The sequence below is a fragment of the Prinia subflava genome, chromosome Z (genome assembly GCF_021018805.1).
Source record: "Prinia subflava isolate CZ2003 ecotype Zambia chromosome Z, Cam_Psub_1.2, whole genome shotgun sequence".
Lineage (NCBI taxonomy): Eukaryota > Metazoa > Chordata > Aves > Passeriformes > Cisticolidae > Prinia > Prinia subflava.
In genome coordinates, this window is record NC_086283.1 from 65290210 (window position 1) to 65317371 (window position 27162).

General features: G+C 41.8%; 1 protein-coding gene across 3 annotated transcripts in view; it reads right to left on the minus strand.

Moving 5' to 3' along the window:
• Window positions 1–27162, minus strand: part of SVEP1 (sushi, von Willebrand factor type A, EGF and pentraxin domain containing 1) — a 125483-nt gene that overhangs the window by 12713 nt on the left and 85608 nt on the right. For 2 of the 3 annotated variants that reach the window (XM_063421740.1, XM_063421739.1), the window contains exons 31-46: window positions 26165–26338; window positions 23181–23300; window positions 22254–22430; window positions 21426–21510; window positions 20921–21112; window positions 18818–18985; window positions 16255–16927; window positions 12087–14866; window positions 10670–10895; window positions 9420–9575; window positions 7502–7565; window positions 6648–6821; window positions 5503–5676; window positions 4911–5084; window positions 3426–3602; window positions 1924–2094 (exon numbers count right to left, since the gene is read on the minus strand). In XM_063421740.1, coding sequence (XP_063277810.1) covers window positions 1924–2094; window positions 3426–3602; window positions 4911–5084; window positions 5503–5676; window positions 6648–6821; window positions 7502–7565; window positions 9420–9575; window positions 10670–10895; window positions 12087–14866; window positions 16255–16927; window positions 18818–18985; window positions 20921–21112; window positions 21426–21510; window positions 22254–22430; window positions 23181–23300; window positions 26165–26338 — 5685 coding nt within the window. The remainder of the gene's footprint in view (window positions 1–1923; window positions 2095–3425; window positions 3603–4910; window positions 5085–5502; window positions 5677–6647; window positions 6822–7501; window positions 7566–9419; window positions 9576–10669; window positions 10896–12086; window positions 14867–16254; window positions 16928–18817; window positions 18986–20920; window positions 21113–21425; window positions 21511–22253; window positions 22431–23180; window positions 23301–26164; window positions 26339–27162) is intronic. The other variant, XM_063421741.1, reaches the window with a different exon arrangement.

A 27162-nucleotide genomic window follows, 5' to 3' on the forward strand; every position in this document is an offset into this window, starting at 1 on the left:
ATGTTTGGCAGTGCTTTGAAGATCAGTGCTTGGTTGCTAGTAATCAGTGGCATGAACCTTTCCTGGCAGACAATTACATCCCTTGGCATAAAGTAGAGGAGTTCTTTGTAACTAATAAATATTAAATAAGAATAAAAAGTAAAGCTGGTGATATTAAAGGGGCTGTTGAACAACCCAAAGTGTTACAATCAGAACAGATAATATTGAAATAATTTTGCTAATGAATTCTAGCCTAGGTAAAGTAGCTATTATGCAGAGATCCCTTGAATTCTGTAGTCATCACAGTTTAGTAATACAAACTTTTCAGAAACAGCCTGGTGCTTTGGTAGTGCAAATTTGTAACAGGACTTTTGGACACATCATGACAACTGAAGTAACTCAGGTGCTTTTCCTTCAAATCTTCTCTTCCTGGCTGCTTGATGGGTAATTCTTCATGCCAGTGGCAAGCCACAGTCACAAACTCTAGATAAACCTGTTTGTCAGGAGAAGCTACTCCATTCCTGAAACATTCAGGAGTTGCAAGCCCTCTCGTTTGGTTCTGGTTCTCCTCACAACACTCTACTGATCCATAATTTTTAGGTAAGGCATTATAACTACCATATACAGAAATTTAGATGAGTGCCTGCTTTCATAGAGTAGGGCATTTCAACTTTTTAGGTGTCAGCATTCATAATATTTTGCTGTCAGAATTCATACAAAAAAACTGAAGAGGGGTCCATGATTTACCAGGCTTAGCACAGTGTAGAATCCTCTATCTCCAAATGGCTTCTGACCTAAACAGAAAGTCTCTGAGGAAGAAAGAACTGTTGCTTGTATTTTGACATGGGGAGCTGAGACTTGCAGGAGGAGAGGCTGACCTGACAATCCTGGTAATGGCTCCAATGTTGCAAGGTGAGTGTCCTCGAAATTTTCTTCTTCTGTGTGAAGAGGAATGGGGCTGATTGTGACTGGCCACTGCCATGTGGTAAGGTTTTTTCTTTCTAAACAGAACACCTAAAGCTCAATTTGTCATGGTGACTGTTCCACAATGTGAAATAAGACTTCAAGCTGCAGCCAACTCACTGCTCCACAGCTCCAGCAGCAGAGGGCAAGCCAAGCTTCTGATATGGAAATGGCAGATGGCAAGATCTCCACCAAAGCCCTGTGATCCTGAACACTTTTGCTGTGCCTCATCCATGGCTTTAAGTTAGTTTCTGAATATGCTTACATATACTTTTTATTGTTGAGCTTATTGTCTCTTCATTTTTTTGTTTGTTTCCCCCATTTTGTGTTCAAAACTTTTTATTTATTTGAATCTTCTAAATGAAAGAGTTAACACTTTGCTTTAAAAAAGTGGATGTTTTAGCTCAACAGACCAAGAAATTGCGAATACCTGCTGGTATGCCAAGTGTAGAAAGTCTGGACTTTGGTATATTGTTAAATTTATGAATTTTCTAGAATGCTCAGTGTGTATTATTTAGAGATATATCAATCTACCTTTCATTGCAAATTGATTTTCAGGAGCTGCCACACTTTAAGCCTAGTGAGGAACTAAGCACCCATGTGTTCTATTTTGGTTTCTGAAGTGTTCAGTTTTTGACTGTGAAAAACTGACTGGCAATGCTTATCTGAAACAGCTCAGCTTGTCAGGAAGATGACTTGTTCTGTCACTTTCTCACAAAAGATCAGGAGAAAAGAACCTAGGTGTGGGATATGACACTGTAGCAAAAGAAACTATACGACTAGCAAGGACTAAAGGGAAAAATTATGGAAGCCTTTCTTTAACTTGGAAATAAAGCAATAACCTGAAATGAAATGCTTGGAGTGAAACTATGACTGCATTAAAACTAGCAAAAATTGCACTTTCATTTTTATTGCTCTTAGGATGACACCTCTGTGTTTCTGGCAAGTTAAGCTATCACTCTGTTAATAAAAAAGACTTACCTTTGCAGGTAGGTGGTGTTGTCCATGTTCCATTTTCCAAGCAAATGCTCCGCAGGGGCCCCTCCAGCATGTACCCACTGTAGCATGAATAGGTGATCATGTCTCCATACTGATAGAAACCACCACGAATCAGGGCATTCTCTACATGAGCTGGGGGACCGCAGGATATCTCTAAACAAAAGAAATTGTCCAGTTGTTGGTGAGTTGCAGAGCTTACATGATGCAGGTTTTAACTCTGGACACAATGCTGTCCGGGGGAGGTACCACAGACACACCCCTGGTGGTAAATCAGCAATGGAGTCCAAGGATCTGGACAAACCTAAGAAGTGAGCTCCTGAGAACCCCACAATGTTCAACAAGTGCAATGTGCTGCACTCAGGTCAGGGCAATCCCAAACATGAATACAGAGTAGGAGAACCCTGAGAAGGGCTTGGGGGTTCTTTTTGGTGAGAGGCTGGACATAAGCCAACAATTGCATTTTCAGATGCAGCCCCAAAAGCCAACTGTATCCTGAGCTGCATCAAAAGAAGCGTGACCAGCAGGGTGAGCATGGGGATTATCTCACTCTATTCTGCCTTTGTGAGACCCCATCTGGGGTGTTGCATCCATCTCTGGGTTCCTCAGCACAACAAAGATATTGATCTCTTAGAGTGGGTCCAGAGAAGGCCCACAAAGATGACCAAGCATCTCCGCTACCCAGACAGGCTAAGAGAGCTGGGATTATTCAGCATGGATCCAGGAGAAGGCTTCAGGAAGACCTCACTGCAGCTTTCCATCTTCTTAAGGGATCTTATTAAGAGGAAGGGAGGTAATATTTATATAGGAAGACAGAGACAGAACAAGAAGCAATGGTTTTAAACTGAAAGAAGGCAGGTTTAGTTCAGACATCAGAAAGAAATTCTTTACCCAGACAGCGATGAGGTGCTGGAACAGGTTGCCCAAGGAAGCTGTGGATGCCCCATACCTGTGTTCAAGGCCAGGTTGGATGGGACCCTGAGCAACCTGATTTAGTGAATGGCATCCCTGCCCATGGCAGGGGGGTTGGAACGAGATGATTTTAAGGTCTTTGCAACCCAAGCCATTTTGTGATCCCATAAATATAACAATATTGCTTGCAAGAAGTCAAAAATCTTTCCAACATGCTTACAAAAGGACACTGCCTTCAGTCTGTATCAATAAACACAAAAAAAGGCAGCATCTCTTCCTGCAACTCTTGTCTCACCACCCATAATCTCACAGGAATCATTCCTAGGGTATTTAAGGTATCCAACAACCAATCCCAGCTCCAGGGCTTGCAAAAGGTAAATTAAGAATACATTTTCAAAAGGGCCTAGTAAATAGTAGAACGAATACTGTTGAAGCACCAAGCCATACAGATGTATTCTGAATCCTGTAACAGGAACAACTGTGTTAGAAAGAAAAAAGACACAGTTCTTCTCTAGAGCTTCTGAGAGACCTCTGGAAAGTATGAATCCCTGTGGAACTGTGTATCCTGAACTTACTTTCACACTTAGCTGTGGCTGGAGTCCAGGTCTCATCAGCATTGCAGGTGATCACAGACTGCCCTTTCAGCTGGTAGCCTTCCCTGCACCTGATGGAAACATTCTGGCCAACATGAAAATCCACCTCTGACAGAAGGGCATTCTCGGGGATTACAAAAGGCACAGGACAAGGGTTTGCTGTTCAAAGAACGGGTGTGAGGGAAAAGAAGAAGGGAAGAAAAAGAGAAGGAGAGAAAAGGAGATCACTTTAGAATAGTTTCTGCAAATTTCAAACCCAAAACATACGAAAAGCAATAGAAATGGACGCTGCACATGATTCCAGTATGTAACTTGATTTGAAATTATGAGATTTGGGTCATAAATAATAATAATAAAAATGTCTGATTCACTGCTGTCACATGGCTTGCTACCATGCTTGGCTGATGCCAGGAGAGGACATACTAAGGATTTAAGGGAGAAATATCCTACTTGTTACTGTGAAACCATTCTTTCTCATTCTGTCTGTTTACCATAACCTTTCTATAAAAGAAAGCCAGACCTATCCTACTTCATATTCAGAGGGGCTGGACCAGCAAAGAGCAGCAAAAATTCAGATGCTTGATTAGACACTTACTGTAACATTCATTAGAGTTTAGAATCTCTCTAATTTAATTTATTGCTGGCTGTAAGCTCGCTGGGCTATTTTTGCATGGTCTATTGATCTCATCACCAATGGGGAAAATACTGGCTTTATAAAGAGCAGAAATTTATGTCAGTTTCTTCATACTAAAATGAATAAACGCTTTGCAATACAAAATTTAAATGTCGCAATTAACCATCCTAAGACTACTCTAGGTCTTAAAATTAGTTACAGACACATACAGCAACAAGGAAGGGTATTGTGGGTGTGTGGGCACAGTGCAAATGTACATAATGTGCTCTTTCACAGAACTGTAGAAGAATTTATACAGCTATTAAGTCCAACCTGTTTCTCCAAGCAGGGCCAACTAGGTTAGAAGTTCCTCTGGAACCCAACCAGAAATTTGAGTCAAATTTGAGTAACTCTTTGGATGGAGATCTCATGTCCTCTCTGGTTCTCTGCTCCTCTGACTGTGTTGATGGTTAAAAGTTTCCTCAAAAACTTCACTGGAGCTTCCTTTATAGCAACTAGTGTCCTTTGCTAATCTGCCACTGTGCAACTCTGAGAAGGGTCTGGCACTTTTTCCTTTACACCCTAACAATATGTCACTTGTGGACAAGAATAAACACTCCCTTTTGAGTTCTCCTCCAATTGTTTCTCTCGCCTGCTTCTACTATATGTCAAGTGGTTGACTATAATAACTCCATTTTATGTCACCTTTCCAACTAGAGGGAGCTATGCAGAAGACACCTTGTTCCTTTACTGTCACAAAAATACACTCAGAGAAATTAATGCTTTAATTTGTATCAGTAACTGCCCCTGTTGTTTCTCTGCATAAACTTTCCCATTACAAAGCAAACACACACGTTTACAGAGAGGCAAGGGATTACTCCATCTTCCATCTCTTGTGCACTCTGCTGCTGGTTCTCCTTCCAAGCTGTATCCCCTCTCACAGAGATATGTTACTGTACTGCCAACTGTATTGTTTTCATAAATTGCTTTGCCATTCAGCAAGGAAACTGGAATTTTGCATCTGGTCTCTGCAAAGGAAGGGGTCTTATTAATTCAGCTTGATATTAGTCCTGGACTTCAAACATTTCATGAATTAATAACACAATACGTTTAAAGTCACCACAGACTTATAAGTCATGAAGAACATTGATTCAGTAGCTCTGAGAAGGAAATGTAGCTGACCTAGAAAAGAAGCTCCTCCTGGGGATGGAGAAAAGCCCCAGCAAAATGTGGAAGTGAGGACATATTTATGACTTCATACTGGGCCCAGTAGGGAAGAAAGATGGAAATCATCATTTCTTGCCACTGATAGATTCTCCAGAAACCCCATGTTATAGAATCATTTCTCAAAAGCAACTCAGTCTCTGGATTATATGATATGCATGCATAAGGGAAGAGCTATTGCTTATCCCAGATGGGAATGTTTCAGGACATGAAACCAGTTACCTTCACACAGGGGCAGGGGTTTACTCCAGCTCCCATTGGCAAGACATGTGATGTTCTGGGGCCCAACAAGATGGTATCCAGAGCTGCACACAAAGGTTACATTACTTCTGTATGTGCTTCCAGTGGAAATGGCCTCTGCTTTTTCAATGGAGGGATGCGGCTCACACGTAATTTCTAGGAGAGAAGAAGTCTTTTGGGTTTTACACACATAATAAAGACTATTCTTTCTATGAGTTACACACTATCTGATAGTTCTGTTCTCACCCTGAACTAATGGAAAGACAGCAAGAAAGAAGCTGTGAACTGCTACATGGAGAAAGTCACATAATTCTTTCCCTGCTCCTTCCCCTGGGGTTCAGACTGCAGACACCAGAAAATGTCTCCAAATGTATTCAGTGCTGTTATAAGATATGAGGTATGTTCAAAGCAACAGACAATCCAGAATATTTCTCTGTGCAGGCCTGAGGCTGCATTTTCAGCATCCTTCTCTGCCCCTACAGTGGAAAATGATCTCAATATGTGCTCGAGAACAATGGCAGTAGTTAAGAAGAATCTTGACCTCTGTCCCACACGGTGGAGACCTAGTAAATTCATCACAGGTGAAAGAGAAGAATGCAAGGCCTAGGACTATGACATCAGCTAGAAAAGATGGAAAATTACTTATTAATAGAGAGTATAAATACTGGCATTTTATTTATAAGCTATATGAAATAAGTAATAAATAATTTCTAAGCTCCCTCAGTTACTTTTTTGATAGAGAGCACAGATTTGATCCTAGGGAGCATAGCTGTTCTATCCAGACATACTGAATGGCGAGGATATACTTGCTTTGGCATGGCAGGGAGGAACGTGATGCCCAAGGCTCTGCACACCATAATTCAAGGCAAGTCAGATATAGCAGGCCACATTCCTACCCTACTGACCTCAGCATGACTCCCTCTATGTTTACACCGTTTCAGTGTGCCAAAAGGAGATTGCTTCAGATCAGAGAGGTGTTGCCAATGAGAACTTCTCTGCAGGTTTCTCCTTTGGCTGCTCCTTTTACAGTCCCTCTGCTGGAGGGAAAGACAGGGAGGAAGCCAGACAAAACACTCTCCTCCTGCTCTAGCTTTCCTGGACATCACACTGCTCTGCTTGCTACTTACGGATGCATGTGGGGGCAGAAGGGCTCCACTTTTTGTCAACGTGGCAAATCCTTCTGCTTGGCCCCTGTAGCTCAAAGCCAGGGTCACAGCTGTAAAAAACTTCACTGCCAAACAGGAACTCCTCTCCCTGAACAGATCCATTTTCTATCATGTCTGGGGGTCCACATGATATTCCTGTAATGTAAGAAATACTTTCCAATCAAACAAAATGTATATGGACTCTCCCGTTCACAGGTCCTCCACAGGTTTTACTCTGAGAAACAGGAGAGAACACAGAAGTGGTCTGGTCATTGCCAGCAATTTGTCCCCGAATAGCAGAGCGCAATCATACTTGGTGCTTCCACTTCATGCTAAAAGTAAAAAATCTATTGTGACTGTGCTGGCAAGAAGCCTCAGGAAATTGTTGGCTCTTTCAGTCAACAGCTGAAGTGCACGTAAGCATTTTTGTAGAAACTCCTATTTCAGCACTGCAATCAATGACATCTCACAGAAGTGAAGTACCTTTGAGAATGATATCCACAAAGTTACATTTAAGGATGCTAAATACCTGTGACTCCTGGCAACTGTGTTCAGAGGTCCTCAGTAACCCCAGAACCCATGACCTCAAAGTGTCAGAACTATTTAAACCTGGAAGCTGCAGAGGAGCAAGGCAGAAAGGTGTAGAGATTTCCTTCACACTAAATCCTGCACACACCAGCAATTCTGCCCTTCCAGGTTGTTACCAGTGGTACTTACCAAAAATGTTTAGGTAAATGCAGACAGTGTGAGTTATAAAGCAAAATGAGCATTAGTGATTTCTGTTGTGTGATATCACCCTTGACCAACATTAAGTGACAGACTCAGGTAGAACGTACTTCTGCACACTGGCACAGTGCCACTCCAAAGCTTGTCTTCTTGGCAAGTCCGTTCTGCATTACCCTGTGGAACAATAGAAAATGCTCAAAGAACAACTTTAATTTAGTTAACTCTTTTCTCCCATCAGCTTTAGCATCCAACAAGGTGAGGAGGCTTTTTCTGCATGTGCCACCCATGTAAAGAGAAAATGAAGTGCTACAGTCCAAGACTACTAGTAGAATTTATGGTAGAACTTTCTGCAAAATGATAGATGCTCTTTATAAGCCAAAAGTTTGTGGGGCCAGTTAGTTAATTCTCTTGTCTTTATGTCTCTGAAGTATCATCCTTTTTGTCAGTTTTATCATTCTTGTTCCTAGGAATGTGTTGTGATGACAAATTTTCTCCTTTCAGGACTCACTTACAGGAAATTCAACTAGCAATTTTTTCAACAGTACAAGCCTGTGTGTGATAAACATGATGTGCTGATTTAAACACATCCCAAACACTCATTCTTTATATTTGCCTATAAATTACGTTATTTCTTTCTTACATACAAGTTTTATAAACAGCCTAATAGCCCAAGATTTAATTCTTATTTTATTCCGAGACATGGAGAACAATATTTAATTTTGTCCCCTGCTATAATGTACTTTCGTTACAAAGCAGATCCATCGATAAAGGGCAGCTGTTTGACAGGTTTTGGGATAGCATCACACCAATGGACTTTGTCTCCCAAAGGAAAAAAGCAGGACTTCTACAGCGGGGACATAGTTTGACACTAGGGGGCAAAACTGGATTACGAAGCTCGTAAGAGTTTACTAGTGTATAACAACATTGCTTTATTACTTCCTAAAATTATTTAGAAATGGAACTCTATCTTTTTTTATCTGATCTGAATGCTAACACCGTCATCCTCAGTGATATTGCACATTTGACAACATAATGAAAATTAAAGTCATCGTTACATAAGCATTTCTCCAGACTCTTCTTATTTTTATCTCAGCTGAGTGAATTAACTTCTGACTGCATGACTTTACATGCATGAAGTTCTTAATTAATTACTGGTGTTACAAAAGTACAAAGGAAGTGCAATCCTGCACTCTGCTTGGCACTCACAAAACCATCATTAGGAGCCAGCCTCTGTCCTGGAGACACCTCACCACCTCATGTCTCACTCTGTCATCACCTGAGGACAGTGGAAGTCATGCTGTGCCTCAGCAACCTACTGTCATTTCTGAATTCAATTCAGCTTTAGAAAACACCCCTGAGGCAGCTCTGAACTTGTTAGCTTGAATCCTGATACTGGGAAAGCAATGCTCTTTCAGAGCTCAGGTGGGGATAAAAGCCATAATAATAACAATGGACAGGAAAGAACTTTGACACCTCCTCCGTCAGGGAATAAAGCTGCCATTGAACAAAATGGAATATCTTTGATATATCACTTTAATACTACCTAGCAAGGTCATAGAACTGAGGGCAGTGGAGTTTATGGGAACTTTAAGTCTGGAAGGCACAACTCTTGGCACAGAGACAATGCTTGCTACACTAAGAAACGGAAGAAAATACCTGCAATCTAACTCTGGCTAAAGAACGAGGTCAAGATAGTGATATGTGAGAAATTAACTCTTCTGTGACTTATGGTCACAAGCATGTGTAATGTTGTATTTGCAGAGGACTTCAGTTAAGAAAATTCAAATACTGAAAGATACCTGCCGGACATATTACTTCTGAACAGATTTCTTATATTGGCTTCAACTATACCCTTAAGCAATTCAAAGACTGCCTCAAACATACCATGAACTCTCTACAGACAGTAACAAAACCAGCAGACACCCAGCTTCTATGGCATCAATATGAATGAGACAGTCCACAGCAATCACACAGGAACTGAAAATGAAAACTAAAAGTTTAGAGTGTTGGAGATCTGAGCTTGCTTACTTGTAATTCATAGCCAGAGTCACATTTATAAAGAGACACATCTTTGTAATTATATTTAGTGCCAACCACAAATCCATGCTCTGGAGACTCTGGAGTTCCACAGGACACAGGACTACAGATGTCGTCAGAAAATGGTGGCACCCAAACACCATTTTCCTGAAAAATAAATGTAATTAGAAATGTAAAAGCATTGCTTTATATCTGTAATTCATCTAATTGAAAAAGAAAAATCATAGTAGAAGCATTCAGTTGCTGTGGGTGTACAGATATAAAATTATCTGTCCAGTCCTTTATCAAACTTTGTAATTTAAGTAAAATTTTTAAGATGTTAACATAGACTAGAGTTTGTTCTTGGCAGGAACACTTGGCTTAAGACTTAAAAGACAGAAGGAATAAAAAGTAAAATGGGGAAAGGAAGCTTGGAATAGCAAGTTCACTGGTGCAAGGTCACCCAGTTGCTCAGGGAACATATCAGAAGAATGAAAATACATCTGCCTGATTTCATGTTTTGTATTTCTCCCCTGGTTGAATGTCTAGCACCATGACTAAGTGCTTCAGCAGCCTTCTCTGACTCACTAAGGGAAGTCTGATACCTGAAAAAACACTTGTTAAGGACAACTATTCCTACTTCCACAGATATTTGAAACAGCAAAATGAGGGGAAAACATTTAGTAAGAAAGACTTACCCTGCAAACCCACACATGCACAGCTTTTCTCATATGAGCATACTATACTTTAAAAGTCTATTTACAAACTTAAATGAGGCTGTCTACCTAATGTGACAGGAGGTTACCAGTGGAATTGATGAAGATGTTTGTTCTTTAACACTCAAAGGATTCAAGTTTCTACAGGTGTATAGTGGATTAAAATGTCTGCTGCCTGTTATTCTGGAGAAAAAGCTCTGCATGCAATCCTCATAATACATTAGAAATCTTGGACATAACTTTCCAAAATCTCAGACATGACTTAATGCCTAGCATGTGATAAAATGAATGTTTTTCTAAAGGACAGCCTCAGCTTTTGATGGAAGAAGAAATAAAAATTTTCTAGTTCTGAAAGTCTATACAGAGAAAACAAATAATTGTTCTTACTGGGAAACAACTAAACATACTATATTTTGCAGAATATGTTTTTATTTTTTTTTTTTTTTTGGTTGTGTCCAGTTAAGGGCCAAAAGGTAAGGCAGGGATGAGAAGGGCTCCTGAATTCAAGAAGATCAGCAGAGTAAAACAGTGCTAATAAAACTATACCTTGCATGTAGATGTGCTTGCTCCCACCAGAGTGTAGCCTTCTACACATGACAAAGTGATGCTTGTGTTCACAGTGAAGTTGTTCCCAAGTGCAATTACATTAGTGACGTTTCCTGGAAGGGGACACTTCCTGGGGCAACAGGAAATACTTTGAGGAGACCACTGTCCGTCTTCCTGGCAAGTGCATACATCCACCTCTGTCGCCATTGTGTAGCCTTCCAGACATCTGCAACACAGCACAAAGACCTGACCACAGAGACATGGCTGGGAACAAGCTAACCCATAAATTAAAAAGTCAGGACAGTAATTTTTTAGCTGCTTTTTAGTTGTTAATAAGTACATTTTGAGGTTTCTCTATTATTTCAAGGTGAGCCTGTAAGAAGCATGTATGGACTGAATTCATTCCGTTGAAAGAGCTTCAGGCTTCATTTCCAGTTGTTTCAGGCTGCTGCAGCATCACAATGGAAAATGAGTTGGTGGCTTTAGTACTCAGAGGGTACTGGAAGTTTTGGTGCAGTTCCTACACTGCCCATCTCTTTGCTTGGAGGGCCTTTGGTGAGGTAAAGAGAGTGTGTGAGCACCAAGTAATTCTAAAGGCAACCTCAAGTTCTTCCAAGAACAAACCAAGCCTTAGGTTGACCACAGACCATTTGCTTAGACATGTAAGGCTGACTCAATGATGCTTTACCAAGAACAACTCAACTGGCTTGCACTAGTGGGTTTACTTGTAGAATGGCAGCAAAACTACTCCCTTCACCTTGTTAAAGTTGCATGGGAATGACTGATACAGTTCAATTCACCTACCTGCCATCTCTGTCCCAGTTCTGACCCATACCATTATTTGCTTTTACCATCAAAAACACATCTTCTCTTTTGCCAAGATTTTCTTCATCTTGGAGAAAGAGATCTGCAGTGTATACACTTCAGGAAATTAACAAAACCCCTAAATTTCTCGTATCTGATAAAGGAGTAACTTGCTCCAGACAGCACAGTGCTGCAGTGCAGAAAATGAGACAAGAGGGATTATCAGCCTTTCTGTATTACAACAGGCACCTGAAGCAGAAGGAAAGCATAAATGTCATTCCAAGAGTGGAGAAGCTGTACACCCTACTGACTGTTGCTATCACCTGCTAACAAAACTTATATGTTGAAACCAGTGCTTCAGAGGAAGAGAATAAGAAAACAATTGGAAATGGGGAAAAAAAAGTCAGTGGAGGTGTCAGTCCAACAGGCTGAAATGCCTTTCTGGAGTTTTCATGAGTGGTCTAAATAATATTTTATAAAGTGCATGGCAATATGGGCTTTGTCAATCTTATGTAGAGTATGTAGAAACTTGCACTAACTGAGGGTATATAAACCTTCCATCTTCATGCCTTCAGGGACTTTTAATGAAAACAGAATAGCAGATCATCCTTACCTGTACTGGACCTTACTTCCATAGGTGTAAGTGTTCCCAAGAACCTCTGCATTTGGGATAGATGGTGGTGGGCCACAGCTTAAGAGTTCACAGCTTGGGTATGGCTTCTTCCACACACCAGTCTCCACACAAGTCAGTTCTGGACCCCCCTTCATGACAAAACCTGTCAGGCAGGTATAGATGATTGTGTTCTCATCTTCAGAGCTGCTCCCATTGATGAAAGTGTTGGGGATGACAGGTGGGGCACCACAGGAAATCTGTCCACAGCGAGGAAACCCGGAACTCCATTTGCCAGCTGCCTCACAGGTAACTTCAGAAGGCCCTAGCAGTTTGAAACCCTCCAAGCATTGAAACTGGACACTCATCCCACAGCTGAAATCTGTACCAAGAACGACCCCATTTTGAATCTGTGGTGTAGAGCACAGACAGGGTAGGCAAGACGGGAGGCTTCCACTCCAGGAGCCATTGGACAGGCATTGCCGTAAGGGAGTGCCATGCAGCTCATAACCAGGAAAGCACATATAGTGGACAAATTCCCCATAAGTAAAGGCTGAGCCATTCAGAAAGCCATGGGAGATGTCTTCAGGGGGTCCGCAAATGACTGGTTCACAGTGTGGAGCTTCTGAGTCCCAGGTACCGTCGCTCTGACAGGTAAGCGTGGATGCTCCTTGCAGGCTATAGCCGTCATTGCAGTGGTAGCGCACTTCTTTACTAAAGCTGAAATCTGAGCCAGTAGTTCTCCCATTGGGAAGAGGCAGCGGCACAGGGCAGGTCACAGCTTTGCAAACTGGAGTGGTTCCACTCCAGCTTCCATTTGCAAGACAGACTCTACTCCTGTCCCCATCTAACAGGAAACCTTCGTTGCAGCTATACTCTGTACGCCTCTGGAATGTGTAGTCTTCTCCAGTTACCTGACCGTTCTCCAAAACTGGCGGTGGGCTGCAGGAAACAGGAATGCAGATTGGTTCACTGCCATCCCATTTCTGGCTCTCTTGGCATCTCCTCTCTGCGGGGCCAATTAACTGGTAACCAGGGTCACACTCATAGTAGAGAACACTCCCGTGTGTGTAGTTTTCCCCTCTTATCCTCCCATTCAAAAGCTGGGTGGGTGAATTGCACGTTACTGCTTTGCAGTAAGGAGCAGTGTGACTCCACTGCCGGCTTGGCAAGCAGCGCCGTGTGTCAGAGCCAACGAGGGTGAACCCTGGCCTGCAGGTGTACCGCACCGCACTACCCAGCGTGTTCTCTGTGACGTGCAAAAACCCGTTCTCCGGAGGGGATGGCAGGGTGCACTCTATTGAAACACAGGCAGGGGCACTACCGTTCCAAGCCCCATCCTCTTGGCAAGCTAGAACAGGGTTTCCCAGCAGCTCGTAGCCAGAGTAACACGTGTACAAAATGATTGTTCCAAATAAGAAAGTGGTGAGCTGCATTGCATTGTCCTCCTTCAAGGAACTTTTGAAGTCTTTGGTGTTGTCAGCCAGCAATGTATGAGAAAGGAAGGGGTTCTCTGTGACACCCTCCGGGCCAGAACGTCTTTCCCCGTGTCTCAACTGCACGTACTCTCCGAAGTCAATGTGGGGAGGCAGGCCACAGTCTGTCGGAAGGCAGGTTGGTGTAGAGCTGGACCACCCCAGCTCCTCACAGGTCTGCATGGCAAGGCCTGACAGCTGGAAGCCTGGCACACAGCTGTAAATGACCATGGCCCCATAGCTGTAATCTGCGCCCTCCACAAAGCCATTCTCAATGGGTTGAGGGGGCTGGCAATTTATGGCCTTGCAAGAGGGAACTTCTGTACTCCATTCTCCTGTTTCCAGGCATCTCAGTGTTTCCTCCCCTTGGAGCTGGAAACCTCTGTCACAGAAATACCTAACTGTCTGCCCGTAATGGAAATTTGTGAATGAGTATTTGCCATTGAGAATCTTCTTAGGCCTTGGGCATTGAATAGGTTTGCAAACTGGCCTTCCTCCAAGCCACTGTCCATCTTCTCCACAGAGGACAGTTGTGTTCCCTAGCAGTTCAAAACCTGGTTTACATGTGTAGAGGGCTGTGCTAAGGAAGGTGAGGCCCTGCACATCAACTATGCCATTCTGAATTTCTTCTGGTTGAGGACACTCCACGGGAATACATTCTGGCAAAGGCAAGCTCCATGAACCATCAGCCAGGCATCTGATGGTGGACTCACCCTTCAGCAAAAACCCGTCCACGCAGATGTACTTCACAGTGCTGCCGAAGTGGAGGGATGAAGTCAAGGGGTCCCCAAAGGGGATATAAGGAGGTGCAGAACATTGTACAAGCTTGCAGAAGGGAAAAGAATCATTCCACTGATGGGAGGGCAAGCATTTCAGTACAGAGGAGCCATGCAAAACATAACCCTCCTTGCAGGAGAACTGTACAACACCGACTTGGTAAGACACTTCTCTCAAGACCAGCTGATTTTCTGCCAGGGGTGGTTCTGGACATTTTGTTGGCACACATCTGGGGCTTTGCTTTTTGCTCCATTTCCCAGACTTTTGACATGTCCATGAAACATCTCCAATCAGCTCATAGCCTTCCTCACAGAAGAACTCAACCTTGGAGCCCATATCAAAAGTCTCTCCATTGGAGTAGCCATGCTGGATGGATGGTGGTTTTCCACAGCTGAGGGGAGCACAGTAGGGAGGTGATTCACTGTACCACTGCCGATTTGCTTGGCAGATAAACACTGGGCTCCCAACCATCTGGTAACCAGAGTCACACTGATAGTTTGCCTGATTTTCAAAGAAGTGTCCAGTGGTGTCCTGGAAAACAGTTAAGACAGAGACATGTCTGAAATGAAGATGCATGGTTCGGGCAATAGGAGACTGATTTAATTTATTCTGTTCTCCTGGTCTAGCTTCTAGCTGAATCCCTGACAATAGTAAAGGCTGTCTCAAAAGGAATGAAGGCAGGTAACTGGCACAAAATATCTTGCCTCAAATGATGCACTTTATTTTCAGGAAACCTGAGACCACTTGCAAAAGAAAACAGAAAATTCAAGGCTTAAGAGGTAAAAGGTGGAAAAGAATTCCTCTCCTTTCTCACTTCCTGACCCTTGAGGCCAAAATAGGTATGGAAAGGAAGACGAAAAAGAAATGGATCAAGGGAAGCTGCCATCAACAGGTCTCTTGTTGTCACGATTCTTTAGCTTCTAGGTGCATCTAAGGTTGGAGCCCTCAAATCTACTGCCACTAGGAGACATTCATAAATGCCACATATGCAGCTGCAGAGCCTTGAGCAGCAGCTGAGGAGCACCTCAAAGGTGCAGTCTGGGCTTTGACTGAGGTATTAAAAAATTTCTCCAGCTGTAAGGAATACATGAAGGAGTGATCCTATCTAAGGAAGAAAAGACAGAGTGATACGCATTAATTAGAAGATGAATTTGTGTGGGAGTCTGAACAGAAATTGTTGCTATTACTGCTGGAAACTCAGGTAGGAACTGGAATGTCAACCTCCACCCTCCAAATTTAGCAAATGCAGATTCCCTGGTATCTGCATAGTATCTTAAATCCCTAGAATTAAGGAAGGATGAGGGATTTTTCAGAAGAAAAATGCTTCAAAAACTAATGTTAAATCTTTATAGTAGAGCTTTTAATAATAAATCTCTATAATGATGTTTTTATTATTTATGGTTTTATACAAAACAAATTGTTGCAATTTATTCGATAAGGAAAGGTAAATTCTGACTTCAGTAAAGAAATGTTTGCTTGCATCAAAAGAAGAAAAATTATCCCAAGGTGATTTATCTATTCCATATCAGAATTTTTTTTTCATAGCAGTGAAAAGAGCAAGGCTTGTGAACTGGCATCAGTACTTCAAACATCTCCATAAGGCACTTGAAAGCTACCCGAGAACCAAACAAATGAAGAATAAGGCATTAAAGAAATCAATTGAATGTCGTCTGGCATCTTGAGTCTCCTAACTAACAACCCACTTTATGACAGGAAATTCCATGGAAGTATTCATGCTTTTCAGACATGATTCTGCTGCAAATCCACCTGCTTTTCCCTTTCCTTACTCTATCCAATCATGTACTTCCTCAATTTTAACAGAAGAGCAAAACAGAAGAAAGAAAATCCCAACAGCAACGGTTGTGAAGACATATTCATTTTGCCATGGTAGCAGGAAGATGAGAAAACTCATTCAGTACCTTAATAAAGCCATTCTCAAGCTGTGGTGGTTCCCCACAGGACACTGGGTGGCAGGTGGGCAGGCTGCCACTCCAGTTGCCAGTGGCCTCACAGGTCCTCTTCTTCTCTCCCTTGATGTAGAAGCCCTTGTTGCAGCTGTAAGCCACCACTGCTCCAAAGCTGTAGTTGGACCCACTGGCATAGCCATTGCTGATGAGGGGAGGCTCTCCGCAGCGGACGGGGATGCACTGGATGCTCAGAGGAGAAGGATTCCACTGGCCCCCTCGCAGGCACTCGATCTTGGCCGAAGTGTTCAGAACAAAGCCTTCCATGCACTTGAAGCTCACAACAGAGCCAGCTGCAAACTTGGCTTTACTGATGGACTCCAGGATGCTGTACGAGACGGTGGATGGCTTTTCACAGAAATCAGCTATGCAGTGGGGCATGTCCCTGCCCTCTGGAGGCACCCATGTCCCCTCTGCATTGCAGAGCAGCTGTGAGTTATCAGCCAGGCTGTAACCATCCAAGCAGAAGTAATAAGCTATATCACCAAAGAGGCGGTGGCCACTCTCAGGCGATGCATTTTCCACGTGGGGTGGCTCATCGCAGGACACTGCCAGGCACTGCTGGTGGCTCACACTCCACTTGCCGCTGGCTAAGCACTCTATGGTTTCAGGGCCAACTAAGGTGTAACTGTGGATAAGGAAACCACATAGGAAGTCAAAAAGACAAGCACTGTCAAACTCTGCCTAAGGTTCCCTGAGGCCCTTGCAGTATGAGCTTGTTCGCTAAAACCCCAGAAGAACAGGATCCTTTAAAAAAGCTATGATCAACTTCAAAATGAAAATCTTAAAGACTACATGTCCATGGGTGAGGTATCACAATGCTAGATATCCTAGCAGACCTTGTGCATATTGCCTCTCTCTCATCTGTCCATCCAATTGCCATTTCTGAACTTCCATTTTGGCTCCAACTACTACAACAAACCTAGTACTGTGCTGTGATGGTCTATGCAATCATCAAGGAAATGATCCCACTCAGAAACTATTTCTGTTTAGCAAAACTGATTGGAAAAGAAAGAGATGAAAAGGCCAGAAAGGCTTTTGGGTTTCTGTATTAGCCCCATCAATCTATTTTCACACTTGCAAGCAAAGTGAAACCTCTTAGTGAGTGACCCAGAAATGCTCTTACCAATAATGCATATAGCAATTTTAAAATAATTATAAAAATTCAGTGTTAAAAAATATTAGAAAGCCAATAAAGAAATTAATGCTGACTGGAAAAACCCAACAAAATGGTTTACAATAAAATTCTACCACATGAATACTGTGAGTAGCTGTAGTTCTCCAATCTGCAGGGACAGGCACTAATCTGTGCTGCTCATCACCCCACTTAAACTCCTGCTGCTTAAATATGCAACAGGCAGTAGCATACTCACAGTAACTTTTACTGTTTTCTTCATTTTTTTTTCTCTGTGGTGTGCTCTCATAAAAAGCTACTATTGCAAAGTCCCCAGTGACTTTCCAACTGCAGGCTGTTAAGATTTTGAAGCAACATCTGTAAAACTGTTTCATCTGGCTTGTATGATTTGTTTTCAAGGCCTCATGACTGGACCCCAGAAAAAGAGCCTATTTTGTGCCAATGCTTAATATGATCCTCTGTCACAGACAGACAGCTGTCACAGTCTTTAAATGATGCTATCCTATCCCATTTAAAATGTTTGCACAGGAAGAAGAAGCCACTTTTAAAATCATAATAATACAGTCTAGAAAACATAATAAGGATGCTTTGCTTCAATTATGTTTCAAATAACATTGCAAAGCCAATTATAAGAAAAATACTGGCTCGTCAATTTACCGTTTTACACCAAGAAAGAGCAGAAAATCCTCCAGTCACTTTGGACCTAAACTGGCAAAAGCTGTGCCTACCCACTGTGTCTTTTAGACAAAACAGTTCCAAGAAATTTTATGCAACTGCCCACAGGCTGTAAAGATTACCATGGGCAAAGGTTCTTGCAGGATCAGAGTCCAGCATTATATTTTCATACTTGACATCATCAAAACTGAGCCTCCTCTTTGATGAAATAGGGTCTGAAAAATTCTCTACACAGAGTAGATAAAAATAAATTTTAAATAATACACCTCAGTATACAAAGAGTCTTAATTTTAAGGAAATGGAATTTAGAACTCCACAACAGTTGTGAAACTGCACCAAAAGCATTCTTACGCCCTGATAAGACATAAAGGATTTGGTATGATCAGAGCCTTGAGTTTAACACAGAAGTACTTGTTCTGTAGTAACTCCAAGGAAAAGGGTTTCCTATTGAATTGTGCAACCATTCCCCTGATTTCTTTCTATTCGTCCCTTCCTGAATGTATTCAGTTCCCCTGAAACAACTTAAAAAAAGTCTGTGTCTCATGCTAACCTGACAGCCCACAAAAAAAATCTCCATTGCATTTAACTTCCAAAAAGTTAAGACAGAAGTAGTAAGAGTGAATTAGTGTGCAGTTATAAAGGACTTGTGAAACAGTGCACCAGTATTACTCAACCTGAATATTAATCCAGTAGTGCTAATCTACATACCCTTCCTTACAGGTGTAAGAGACCGTGTTTCCAAAAGTAAAGTTATCTCCATTGATGACTGCATCTTTGATGGCAGGAGGGGATCCACAAGATACAACATTGCAAGCCGGTGGTGTGCTGTTCCAGTTCCCTGAAGATGCACAGACAAGTACAGAAGGCCCCTGAAGGCTGAGACACAAAGATCATTATTAAGGCTGCCATTTCATTCCAGGTGAGGGACAAAGAATGGAAGAGCTGCTTTGCTTTTTGGCCCCAGTGAATCTAAGGAGTCTTTCTCACTGACTTCACTAGAGAGCAGAATCTCATCCTTTGTTCACGGAAAAACAATCTGATGCTACCAAAAAAAGGTAGTTTTCACATCACTTTGAAGAACAAGCTTTGATGGTGGATTTGATGTCAAGCCTCAATGCTCTGTGCAGACACAATTTCTGCTGTAGCTTTGCCATCTTTGAGCACAAAAGAAATAAATATTTGTTTAAGCTTAAAAATTTACTTGTATGCCATAAACAACATGCCAGTCTTGAGACTTGCAACCAGGCCTCTGCCTGAGACCTGATTCACTCAAGGACTTAAAACACTAACTTCACCCAGGACACTGAAGGAAATAGTACAGTTCAAGGTTGTTCACAAAAAGGGATTCAGTTCCTTCAGGAGGTGAAGGATTTTGCTTAAATGAATGGCCACACACATTTGAAGTCCATGGTATTTTTGGGTTTCCTTAGCTGAGGAAACAGGACTGGTTCAGAGGGTGTGACTCGAATATCTGAACAGAGTATGCAACACCTGCCTGAGATGCCCTGGGTGAAACCCATTGCCTCCAGCTGCCATGTCAGCTGTCTGTGGGTTCCCTGTAGGGCCCACTTCACATCTGAGAGCCCTACACAGGAGTGTCTCCTACAGTTTGGTCTCAAATGGTGTTAGACCCCCATTTTAGCTGACTGAAGTAGGTTAATGGAAAAGAGCACTGACCTGTAATGCTTTTAGAAATATGGCACAGGCCCTTGTCAGGGAAGTAGGGCTTTGCCTACCTGTGGCAAATGTGTTATGGACTAAAAATACCTAGCAGGTGGTTGAAGGAAGAGATTGGGTCCAGAAATAGTGCACAGGATGGACACTGAGAGGGCTTCCTCTGAAATGGTAACCAAGGAGAGAGGACCTCTCTCACCAAGATATGGTAGACAGGTAAACACAAAGAGTCAAAACCAACGTGGTATTTTCTGCCTATATGTCCAAAGTCCACAGTCAAAAACCTCACTGGTTTTGGTAAAAGCACTGTCTGGTTTAGTGGGGTATAGATAAGCCCACAATATGAATCTATGACTTGACACTGCACTGAACTACAGCTGAGGTATCCATTTATACTAACGCAATTAAAACATTCACCAAATGAACACACCTCACCCACCTGCCTGCATCTGGACAAGGAAATGATTGCAGCCAGAAAATGTAGGAAAAAATATTCCCTAAACAGATCCATATGGGACCACTTAAGTCAGAGTATATCTGCCAGAGGTACAAGCAGATATCAGGGGAAGCAGAAACCTGCATGTGCAGCCACATCCTTGGATACAGCATTAATATGTTAATTTTTAATCGCAGCATGTTAAAAATGTGTTTTCCGTATAATTGCTTCCAAATGTAAAACAGAACAAAACCTTAGAATAAATTACTAGTACAAACATTTCAAGGAATAAATTAGTAACTTCCAGAAAGTTCCTTCACAAAAGTGTTGTAAAGTAATAGCAAAATAATATTGGGTATGAACTACAGCTGCACAGGAATAATGATCTTATGAGAACTTTTAGAAAAAAATGAAAACTATTTTTCTGCATATTCAAAGTATTTTTATAAGTTTGATGGTAAAACAAAAGCATTACATATGTATACAGCAAATCCTGAGTGACTTTTCTGAACTGCTCCACTTCAGGATAAAATGCAGATAGCACTTTCAAGGTATAAAGAAGTCCTTTTCAATTCTTTTTTCAGTGTTTTAGTATTTTATCATTCTGAGCAAAGATTCTGGCTTTGTCTCTTTCAGATATAAGACAGACCTCCTAACAGGCATGATGCCTGCATTTGGCTCAGGCATGTTGGTGCATTTACCTGTATCCATTGTCACAGGTGTATGATACAGAGGAAAGATAGCCTGTGCCACTGAGTGTGTACTTTCCATTGCTGATATCCTGTGGGCTAGGGCACACCACCATTTGGCAGGAGGGAGGAGCATGATTCCAAACACCACTAGCAAGGCACAGAATTTCCTTTTCACCCACTAAGTTGTATCCATCATTGCATCTGCATTAGAAGAAAAGAAGTGCTATCAAACACAGAGCCTCTCAGGTACAACATAATCAGCCATCCCTTCTTTCTCATCACCCACACCTGCATAAACTATCTTTCTATTTGGGGACTAGAGAAGTAGTACTGGAGTAAACATTCAGCTCTGGTAATGAACAGCCACTCTATAACCAAATGTCCTTCCATTATTATAATCCCATCTTGCTCCTCTCCTTCATTTCAACCAATCTCACAATTCAGCCATACTTTATTTGCTGCTAGATTGTCAATCAGTTATTAATACACCACTTCAAACATACTGAATTCCTACCTGTACACCACCTTATTATGGTATGTAAAATTTGAGCCAAAAATGGCACTGTTCTCTGGAATAACTGGAGCACCACAGGATATAGCTTTAAAAAGACAGGAATACAAGAGAGGTTGATATAACACAAACAAAAATGATCAGAAAATTAGGATTTGATTTGTTTTCTCTGTAAAGATTTGAAGTATAAAGCCCTAGGTAACAATGAGTTCTTGACTAATCTGTAAATGACATTAGGACTATATCTGAATTCATCTTACTGAGAAACTGAACTAAATGGAAGTAGGTAGCTATAACTGCTCAGCAACCACATGCTTGACTATAGAGTACTCCATATATACCATTTTACAAATAATTGGTTTTTTGCTTAGGCAGTCTTTGTCAACTCTTCACTTTACCTGTTGCTTCACCTCATTTGTTCTGGTTTTCTAAAGAAACAATATCTGCTATTACACCTTGACTATGTACATGCATCAGCCTGTCCTTTCTGGTTGCTTCATATCCACCAAGACACAGTTAATGGTCTTTAAGTCATCAATTCCTTGAAAATGAAGGGCTGGGTGGAGAAGAATTAGAAGAACACTTCTAATGCTTGCATTAGACTGAGTCTATACCTCTGACGCACTGGAGAATCTGTGTCAGAGAGTACAAACATGCCAACAGTGTTTAAGCCTTAAGAAAACAAAGGCTTCAACACTGAGATCCAGATCTGCTAGGACAGGGTTTCATAAGCTGCCATGGTCTCTAAAGGCTCTTCACTATTACTTTGCCCCTTCCATCCCTCTAATATTAAAGTCACATTTCAGCATGCATTCTCCCCAGGAACCACACCTTCACAATAGGGAATTGGGTGGCTCCATTCCCCGGATTCCATGCAAGTAAGTTTCGTTGCTCCTGTCAGCTGGAACCCTTCTTCACAGGAAAATGTCACTTGACTGCCAACACTGTAAGTATCCCCATATAAACGGCCATGCTCTGGGTTTCCTGGATTATGGCATTTCACGGGTTCTGAGGAGGAAGAGGGAAACTACGAATAATATAATTAAGTGTCAGGTTTTATGAACAAGTTGCAGGAGATATCCTTGGGATTTTGCTGAGAGTAGGAAGGTAAAGCACAAGGAAAACACTCGTAAGTAGTTTGCAGCCTTTTCTGTTTTATATGTATGTGACAGACACTAAAGACTCAGGCAAGTAAGCTAATCTTGACATGGAAGAGCCCACTGTAATTGAATTTCCATTAGTTTTTAGAAGCAAACACATCCTACAGTCATTTCTCCCTCTGTGAGGGAAAGCCCATTCCAGCATGTCCATCCCTGAACATAAAAACTGTCCAGCTGCCTTTTATCCTAACCTATGTCATTGTCTTGTAATCTTCATCCAAAGTTACCTTGTTTAATGTTTCCACAGGAAGCTCTACCCCTACTCAGAAGCCTCTTTTAAAATATTTCCTCACTGCACAGCTCTGCTCTGAGAAGTGAAACGCTGTGGCCTTCCCAGGTCTTGTGCTCTGTGTGCAATAAGGGTTTTGCATGTGCGTATGTCTGGGAGCAGCATCCCAATGACAGCTGAATCCATATGGAGAGGTGACTTTTTAAGAATGAAAAGTCTTCATTTATCACAGCCTCATCCAGACTAAACAGACCTGGAGATGAAAGCATGCCTGTGCTAGACATCAATTATTGTCTGGCAACTGCAGGGCGGGATACAGGCCCATACTGCATCTTGGAAAGGCTAGCTGGATGCTTTTCTTTCCCATACCTGTACATTTTTTACCATCTCCGGTGTAAGGAGGGATGCAAGTGCAAACATAGGATCCGTTTGTGTTGAGACAAGATGCGTGCTCATCGCAGTCTGATCCAACAGCGCATTCGTCAACATCTGCAAAAAACAAACCCACAAACCCCATGTCTCTAGTGTGCTATTTGTAGTAAACATTTGCTTTAAATTTCTGTGTTACTGTCAGAGGAATTGCTTTAAGGAGTATAATTAAAAACACTTACTGCAACCACATTTTTGATCCATTGGTAAAAATACTTAATATTTAAACAAATATTTATAACTGTACATTTTTATTATAATTATAACTTTAATTATAATTTACTCAACTGTATTGCACAACCTGAGAAAATCAGAGATAAATCTATAAATCTTCGGTCACTACTTCTGTATAAAGTACCTGGTTTCCAAGCTGCAAAAGAACAGATAATGTAACCATTGCTACTACTAGTCTGGACAGACACTCTGAGGAAAGATTTTTGCATTAAACTCTTGCTTGGGAAGTCCTCTATATCTCAACCTTCCCAATTCTAAGATAGGAAAACTTAGTCAAGAGGGGAAATACTCTGAAAATATTAGAGCCCCATCTTTGATGAAGAGAATTAGACTAGGTCCAAGAAGAGCCTGCAGTTGCCAGAAAAGTTAAAATAATTTCAAAACATATTAGTTATTATAATTAAAAAACCCCCTTGCTCCAGAATACCTCATAACATCTTTTAATCTTGACAGTAAGGAAATGTCCTTGGTATGAAAACAATGAGTCAAAATTGCAAAGATTCAATTTCAAAGTATCTAATTGAAAAGTGCTGGCACCAGGGTTATTCTCAGGGATTATTCTCTCTCTATAAATGTGCTTGTTTCAGACTGTTCAAGAGAGGTAGAACAATTCTTCATTGAAATGCCCTGCTACAGGACACCTGTTGACCTAGGCATCCATGCAGAGGCACAGTTTGGGTTCTTGGCCCATTTCCAGTAAAAAAAAAAAAAAAAAAAAAAAAAAGCACTGCTTAAAAAAGCAAGACAATTTAGTGAATTGGAGGGTTTATTTTTCACTGTTAGATGAGTCTGATCAGCATGAAGATGACAACACATCAAAAAGAAAAGCAGTTTCTTTCTGATATGCAGCATGATAGCTGCACGTTAATACCAAAAAGTTGCCAATTACACAAGTACCAGGAGAATGCAAAGTGCTACCACAGCAGAACTGGAATGACTGCTTCTTCTGTAATGTCTTGTTAGGCAAGAGAGTTCCAATGGGGTGGAAGTACACTGTGAATCAGACCCTAACAGAACAAAAGGAATGCTTCAGGGCATAGGTGTAGCAGGTTTTGTTAGCACTTCCCTGAAGCATGAGTCAGAAAGGTAAATAGTGGGTCAGGGTGCCAAATCCACTCTTGTTCTCATTTTCCCATTAGTCTGCTTTATGAGAGCAAGCTGGAAGGTGGGGCACAGGCTTTTTCCTTCTGAACATTGTGACTAGACCTACTGCACAGAAGTTGAACTATTTGGACAGCCTTGAAGCACCTGTGATGATGTTTGTAGTTTCTGAAGGAGTGCTGCTGGACAGGATATGAAACCAGATGGATCCTACTCCAAAGTGAATTTTGACAGAACTAAAAGACTTCTGGCTTTTCTTTTGCTTGTCTTGACTTAAAAAGATATGTGCTATACCTACAAAGAATTAGGAGTCAAATCAAACAGAAATCTTGCCAGTTTTTTGCTGTGCAACTCCCATTTGAGGCATGGCTAAGATCCAGTACAACTGGATGCAGCTAGCTAGTGGATTCCAGCTGGAGACATGGCTCTGCAAGACCAGTGACACCTAGTCCTCTGTACACAGTCCAGTGCCAGCCTGTCACACCCGTCGGCTTGTGCCACTGCACATCAGACCCAGCTGGCCAGCAAGCAAGTCACAGTGTGGCACCTGTATGAGCTGTGTCCACAAGTGCACTCCCAGCCCTCCCAGTGCTGCAGCTGCTTGCTGGAAGGCATGTGTGATTCACCCAAAAACCCCCACAGTGGAAGAAAGGCTCAGAGAACACTGGAAGTTGACCTGCCCATTAAGCTTAGGGACTAAGGAGACAGTAAGGTGACTTTTCTTTTAGGTAAACATCAATTAATAGTTGAGTGGATCAACTGGCAGTGTAAATGCTTTTCCTTGAATTCATTAAAGAACTCAAGGAGAATGTTTTCCTGAGTGAATGTCTTCCTGAGTTAGACAGACCAGTACAGAGGAGTGGAAATGAATACATGGTCAAACATGAGGTATAAATGTCAGACAGCTAGCAATGGGTTTGAGCTGACCTTAACCCACACATTCATTCCCAGCTACTGGGGATGTGCAAGGTCATGATGGTGAACATATCATAGAGCTTGATAATGGGAAACACACTGGAATTGTGCCTAAAACTGTGTATTACAATTGCTGTATTTTGTTGAATAACTTGATTTTTTTTTAATATTGTGTTATACAGTACATTTTGTATCACTCTGCTTGATTGGAAATCCAGTGCAGCATCTACTGTCTTCAGGTGAGTACATCTGATATTAAGTACTACAATGTCCATGTGTGAAATATCTAAAAGAACCTGGTTGGAGAGCACGGGACACTGACAGCATGATGGAGAACAACAAAATGCACAGGTCAAAAGTATAGAATGCAATGATTGCAGGACATTGAAGGAGAAAGGCTGGGAGTAGAATGCAGGCCTATATAATAATTTTAGATATGTTTGATAAATGCAGGATGTGGGGCATATAAGAGGATGGACAGAAAAAGGTGACAGAATGTAGTTTTGGTTTCATATAAGGCTGAGCATGGTATTCCAAAAAAGTGAGTATTTTGGATTATGACTGAGACTGTGGTTACCCTCCACAGTTTCAGAATGAATGCCGACTCAAACCTAAGGGCACAGGAGAAGTGTAAGATTGTCAGTGCATGCAGCCAAATGTATGACACATCTTACCAAGGCAAGATGGTGAAATGCTGTTCCAGTTCCCATTGTCCAGGCAGAGCATTCTGGAGTCACCCAACAAATAGTAGCCACTGTTACAGTGATAGGTAACAGTACTGCCAGCAAAAAAGTCCTCAGCTGAATAAAATCCATTTTCTAAAGTTGGAGGCACTCCACAGCTGATTCCTGAGACATGGGTGAAAAGAGGGCACAGGCATTAGCAGAACAAACACAAATCTTGTTCAGAGTAATTCCACATGAGAGCCACTACCGCACATTTTATCTCTGCAGCTGTACAATTCCATCAGCAAGAGGATTCAGTCCTTTTCTGAATTAGCTAATTAATTTCAGGTCTAGTGGAGGGTCTTGTTTTCTGGGCATTTCGCAATAAGAGTCTTAACAGGACTCTCCAGCTCCTGAGAAGAAAATTTTGCTAGCTCTGGAGTAGAGGTCTGTGGCTGAGATCTGAGCACTTCAGTCACAGAACACTTTTGGTAAATGATCCTTGGTGAGTTAAAAAAAAAAAAAGGAAAACCAAGTTTGCCTTGCTGGAGGTTGTTATTTCCTTGAAATAACAACCTGAAAAGCAAACTCAACACTGCAAAAGTAGCCAACAGAGACTGCTAAGAGCTACAGTACTGGCCTGAGACGAGGGAGAGCATAAATGATGGAGAGATTGGAACTGACCTTACATACAACCCTGGGCATCTTTTAGATTGACTTTAGTAAATAAGCCCATCTGGTCCCAGTGCCAGCAGAAGGCATCCCAGTACCTGACTGCCAGAGGTTTTAATTTATTCTAGGAGAGTTGCTTCTGTGCATCTTTATCTTAATCAAAAAGGCTTGAACATATTCCAACAGCTACACAGCTCTTCTTCCCAGCTACATGGGTTATAGCAAGTCCTAGTCCCCTAGTTGTGTGCAAGGATCAACAACAAGAACTTAAAGCCTATAGTAATGGAAGGCAAGTACTTGCTGTGAAGGAATAGAGCTGGGGACCCTGTAACAAA